This window comes from Phragmites australis, chromosome 11 (assembly GCF_958298935.1).
Source record: "Phragmites australis chromosome 11, lpPhrAust1.1, whole genome shotgun sequence".
Lineage (NCBI taxonomy): Eukaryota > Viridiplantae > Streptophyta > Magnoliopsida > Poales > Poaceae > Phragmites > Phragmites australis.
The window spans coordinates 13,151,191-13,157,286 of record NC_084931.1 but is presented as its reverse complement, the minus strand read 5'-3'; the positions used below and the strand labels follow the sequence as shown (position 1 = coordinate 13,157,286).

At 40.1% G+C, this 6,096-nt stretch overlaps 1 protein-coding gene across 1 annotated transcript; it reads right to left on the bottom strand.

Moving 5' to 3' along the window:
• Positions 1–2,285: 2,285 nt before the first annotated feature.
• Positions 2,286–2,973, bottom strand: LOC133884902 (non-specific lipid-transfer protein 4-like). The gene is made up of 2 exons (XM_062324494.1): positions 2,601–2,973; positions 2,286–2,496 (listed from the first exon to the last, which is right to left on the bottom strand). The coding sequence occupies exons 1-2, from the start codon at positions 2,926–2,928 to the stop codon at positions 2,480–2,482; spliced, it is 345 nt and encodes a 114-aa protein (XP_062180478.1). The 5' UTR covers positions 2,929–2,973; the 3' UTR covers positions 2,286–2,479.
• Between the last annotated feature and the right edge of the window lie 3,123 nt (positions 2,974–6,096).

Here is a 6,096-nt window from a genome sequence, read left to right as displayed (position 1 = left end):
CCAACTCTCCCTCGTTAAGGCCTTTCTCGCCATGTTTGTTCCAACATGTATAATTGTTTTTAAATCCATGCATGACCAAGTGTATATGGACATTGTCTGGTTTGAAGAGCTTCTTATCATTATTGCAGTCGTGACATGGACAATACATTGCCGTTTTACCACGATCTTTCATATCCGCCAAGGCAGCACTCATGAAATGTTTCACCCCGCTCAGGTACTCCGGACAAGTTCGGGTCTCAAGGTACATCCAACTTATATCCGTCATCTACAATTAATGTAAAACATTCATTTTTCATTAATAATTACCTTAATTTCATGGTTAAGCATGCGATTAAAAATTCCATACAAATACACAAGATCTGTGGCATCTCGCGGTAGATCGAGCAAACCTAGTATCAAATCTAACATAAATACAACTCACTTGTACTAAGATTTTGGATAAAGATGCAAAATAGCCGATTACAACTCAAAGCACAATAAATCTACCAAATAGGAATTAGAGGAGAAAGAAAGGAGGATAAAATGGGAGATGCAAACCTTGAAAGATCTAGCATCAATTCAAACTTTAAATCAATAATATATTAAAAAATCTCTACCAGAGCTGGTGAAAATCGCCAGCACTGTACGAGTGGAACTATTGAGTAACTGTTCGCCCGTACAGTGACTGGCCAGGTGTTAAAACAGATCTAAGTAATAAGTGATAGGTGATAATATTACCCATCACTTATTATTTGTTATAAGTGACGGAAAATATTACGACCCGTCACTTATAACTGGCCTAGAGAGATCTGTCACCTTTGCAAGGGTCATAAGTGACGGGTCGTAACATGACCCGTCACTTATGACTGGTGTAGGAAGACTTGTCACTTATGACCAAGTCATAGGCGACAGGTTTAGTTATTACCTATCACTCATGTTATAGGTGATAGATAATATTACGATCCGTCACCTATTATTTGTTATCTGTGATGGGTAAATATCTATTCCGGACCTGAGACAACGTAAGTGACGGGTCTATGTATGTCTTTTTGTCCCTTTTTTATGTAGTGTTTGTGACAAAAAAACTATGTAACTGTGACGCAGATTAGCAGATTTCTTGTGGGAGAGATTAGTTTTTGATGTTGTTTTTGTGGAGGGTGTCCCTCCAAACACAGATGGCGATCACATTTGCTATTATCTACTAAATTTGCGGCCAATCCCATCTGCTATTATCTACTTAATTTGCTGCCAATCCTTGTGTTGGAGCTTGGAGTGCGTGATCAGGGATTGTTCTTGGGTACACTGCTTGATTCTTGCGGAATCCCCATCTTCTGATCGTGGTTCATCGTGACTGCGGGTGAAAGTATATTTAGGGCTTGGCATGCTGTTCCCTCTGGTTTGCAGGTCAATTCCCTCTGCTATTTACTGCTGAACTTTTGTGCGAATTTGTACTCTTTTAATTCTGCACAAGTATTTATTCCTACTAGTGCCAAAGTAGGTTTGATCTATTATCTTACTGCTATCACCTGCTGTCAGAAGTTGCTAGTTTATCTACTTTGCCGAGAATCAGTTTGGTACTGCTTGTGATATTGCGACTGCTGGTCGAGAGATTTCTGCTGCTACTTGATCATAATTACAGATTACTAATCACATCAGGAAAATACAGTTATCCTACTACTTTCAGTTAGCTACTGGACTAGTAACTTGCAACTCTAAAATTCACTATCCAGATCACAATTCTTTAATGTTGTTGTCTCTAGTACTATTTGTACTCCAGCCAAGTTTACTTATGAGATCAAAGGAGGACAACACTAATCACAAGTTGTTCGACTGATTAAAATCCAGAGAAGACTTAGTATTGTTGTTTAGTGCCGTGAAAGATCTGGCAAATTTGAGTATTGCAGCTGTGTGTTCATCAATTATCATTGTCGGTTCATAACATGAACTGAGAATTATACTCCTATCATTATCACTATCAATTCAAACTATAAATCGATAATGATAGTATTATTAGCGGCTCATGGTATGAACTGACGTCAATACTTGATTAACATCATCGCTTCTTTTTAATCAACAGATTATGATAGCCCGATATTTACTAGTGCTCCTGTAATAGTGATAGCTTCTTAATTGTTGTTTATTCGCCAAAATTCTTAGGTATTCAGCTGAACACCCTTGGTCTAACGCAGATCCGCCCCTGTGCGAAAGTAAGAGCACCTTAAAAATAGATATGGTATTTCAACAGCAAGGAAACATGCATGCTTATGCAGTGCCGAGCTCAATGTATGTTGAATCACTCGCTTGAATACATTAGAACAAGCACACGTTTATTCTTATCTTAAGACAAAACGAAACATATTTTTCACATACACCACAAGCATAGTCCATTGATATGGCCATAGCACTGCGTAAATGGTACACGCGGGACTCGTTTATTCCAACACAAAGCTGTTCATAGCATCCATCTTGTTGATCGTGCACAGCCTTACTCACGAGGTCGTCAGGGCAGCGTGTAGTCTGTCATGTAAAACAAACTAAGGTGAGGACTGCAACAAAATTGTTCGCAGCATATATTTGTATGAATGTGATCTTTACTAGATTCTACAGATTTGTGCACGTACCTCCGCACTTGTAGCCGACGGGACGATCGGCCATGTTGCAGCGCTTGGGGATTGTAATGGCGACCTCCGGCTTGATCCCGGCAGCCCTGGCAGTTCCGGACAGCATGACGGCGCAGAGGCAGCTGGGGCTCTGCCCGATTGTGTGCACGGCCGAGCAGCAGCTGCTCGTCGGTGTCGACTGCGGGTCGTCGGCCGCCGAGATGCATGGCGCCAGCCGCAGCGCCACCCTATCAGCGGAGGCCCTCCCGCACTCGCCAGCACCGTCCGCGCCCTCCAGCGCGACCCCGGCGAGCACCAGGACCAGACCAAGCACGATGAGGGGCCTCATTGATGACTTCGTGGATCAGTTGCTGCTGTTGCGCCCTGTCCTACATGGCTGGTGCTTCTTATATAGTGGTATTGTCGCTGATGCAGTACTCTTTATGACCGCTCAGGACTAAATGAAGTGAGCACCAGGCACTCACTGATTGCATCGTAACAGCACTACTTGAGTGGTTTCTCCACTTCGAATAGTGAATAATCAGGATGCAAACCATCTTCTTCCTTAAGTTTAAAATAAGTATTGTTTTAGTTTGTATGTAATGAACTGTTTCAAATTTTAGCTACAAATTACTATATTGAGTTTGGATATTTGAAAATAATATGAGTAGATTTATCTTAAAAACTATTTTCATAATAATATATTTTTTCTATATTTTATTAATATATTAAAGCAAAAAGTAATAGTTAAAGTTATATTTTAAAGACTGTATTTATATTAAAATGATATTTATGTCAAACTGAAGGGAGTATCAGCTAGTGGACTTCTGCATAGGATAGCACTCTACATGGTGGCCTTACACTGATCTAGTATGAACGCCGTCAAGCCATCAATTCCGGGGCAAACTCTTCTCAATGGAGTGGAAACTTGGGCGGAAAACTATGATGGCAATGGGCCAAAGGCACATCAGCGTGCCCGTATGTCGGCATTTAATTAAATCATTTGCTGCGCACAGCATTTTCTTAGATAATTTGCTAAAGAATTATGAACAAGCCTGCTCTGCTCGTTTAGTGGGCGCACCACTCTGCAATATTTTTGTATAATTGCTTCCGCCACAGAGAAACTATTGTTCCTCCTCCATTTCTGTTCAATTATTTTCTTGGGGAAGAAATGCTTTGCGTGCGGACATCTCAATGGAAGAAATGCTACTATTATTAGTTGTAAGGTAGAATATGCACATTACTTGTGTTATTCTGTTGGTCATGTCGTAAGAAACATAATTATTAAAACATATTATAAATCAAAAGTCTCCCATCTTCAAAATCGTGCAGCCAAATAATGGAGCGAGGTGCATAGCAGAATGCTATCGACCACTCGTGTGAGACATACGCCAGCTATTTGTCGGATGTCCGACTATTTTAAGTGAAACTGACTCGCTTAAGTAGCGTAGAAATGAATCTATAAGTCTGTATATCTGACTTCAATATACAACATCAGGATATGTATTTATGAATAACATATAAGTGCATTACATTGTTATACAAGATGGGACAATGAATACACACACTACCCATGTATATAGCGATGCAAGTTTTTTTTCAATCATTGGATCCATCCAAAACTCATTCGAACTAAAGATACATCCCCACCATGTAAACAATGATGCAAATGACCTAATATATTGACCCATAATTACCTACTGGATATCCGCTTGTATCCCTACATATGCCTCATTTACACCACGTCACATCAACTCGTAATCATGCCCAACAAATAAAATTATCAATTCTTAATTTTTTTAGAAGATCAATTCAATGGTATATGGAGGCCACCTATGGGGCACACGCCCCAAAGAGCCCAAAAGTACACAGCCCATTAGCTCCAACGTTTTTCTTTTTCTTTTGTTATTATGTAATTAAAGTGATTTAAATTCTTTTTTACCTTCATATATGCACTTGATGTCACACCCAAAAATCCTAATCTACTCGAGCACACACAAACATCATTACATAATACTTTATGTTTACGACTCGTATTTCAAAAGCTTTTTGAAATGTTATGTTGATAAATGACTCACATTTCTACTATATATATATATATATATATATATATATATATATATATATATATATATATATATATATATATATATATATATATATATATATATATATATATATATGAGTGAGAATTGTTTGAAGGTAGTTTAAATAGTCCAAAACTATTTAGAAAGGATAAGGAAAATGATTGGAAGAAACGGGAAAAGAAGGCTACACGTGGGGCTAGCCCGCTGTCTCACCACAAAAGCTCAGAGCACCACTTTAAACCCCCTCGACTCTCTCACTCTCTCTCCCTCACTCATTTCCTCCACCAAAACTGAGAGAGAGGGTGGCCACCTCGACTACCACGATAATCGGAGATCAACAGAGAAGGCTTCCCCCGAGCTCCTCACCGCCATCTTCTTACTGTAAAAGCTTCCCCACGTCTTCTTCCACCTCAAGGCCAACCATCGCCGCAGAGCCCAATCTTTGAATCAAAACTTCCCCGGAGTCAGTCAACCCTCAAGAAAGCTTCCCCACATAAAGGTAAGACTTCCCCAATCATTTCCCCATCACCCTTGAGCTCGAATAGATCCCCATTAGTTTAGACCCGAGCTTCACCCTTAGCCATGGACATCATCCATGGGGTTCTCGAGTTTGGCACCGTGCATGTCGCCCAAACTACCCAAAATGAACTCCCATAACCTTGTAGAGTGTTTTGGTACCACCCTTGCTGATCCTTCATCGTGACCTTGCCGAGGCTGCTAGTTAGACCCAACGATCTGACAGCCACCTGGGTCGATCTAACTACAGGGTTGTGACAGGTTAGACTTCAAGTCAAAATACATAGTTAGAAGTCAGATCACCACCAGGGCCAATCTTACCACCAGAACTAGCGTTTTGATCGCTAGTGGGCCGCTCTGACCGCTAGGTTTACTCAGTATCATTTTCTTCTCTGTTCGACCCCCACAGTCTGGCCGCCACCTACCCTAGTCTAACCGCTAGCCACTCAGTACTCACTGAGCTTATGTTGTGTCATGCAATGTTTAAAAATTTTCTAGCCCAATCGATTAGCACTCCTTTGCAAATGTTTTCATAAAATGTCACATTGCATCTCATTGGTGATCATGCATCATAAAGCATATCCCTTCGCTCGTTCTTTTATTTATTCTATGTGTTATTCCATTGATTAGAGAGTGACGTGTCAATAGTTCAAGAAGTTGAGACCGACATTAAACCAGAGTTGTATGTGAACAAAGCACTGGAAAACCAATAGCATCTATCATATTGCACGCTTACTTTACAATGGTCATGTGAGTTAACTTGCTACTATTGTATGGGTTAGTTGCATTAAGTAAGTTTGAGTTACTAAGGTCAAGCGGGTAGATCCTATATTGTTGCATTACTTTCCTTACTATTGATGTGACAACATCCTTGTAACCATGGGTAATGAATATAATCAAATCTAGTGATTGAT

Coding starts and splice junctions, on each gene's coding strand:
- LOC133884902 (XM_062324494.1), bottom strand. CDS start 2,928: ATGAGGCCCCTCATCGTGCTTGGTCTGGTCCTGGTGCTCGCCGGGGTC.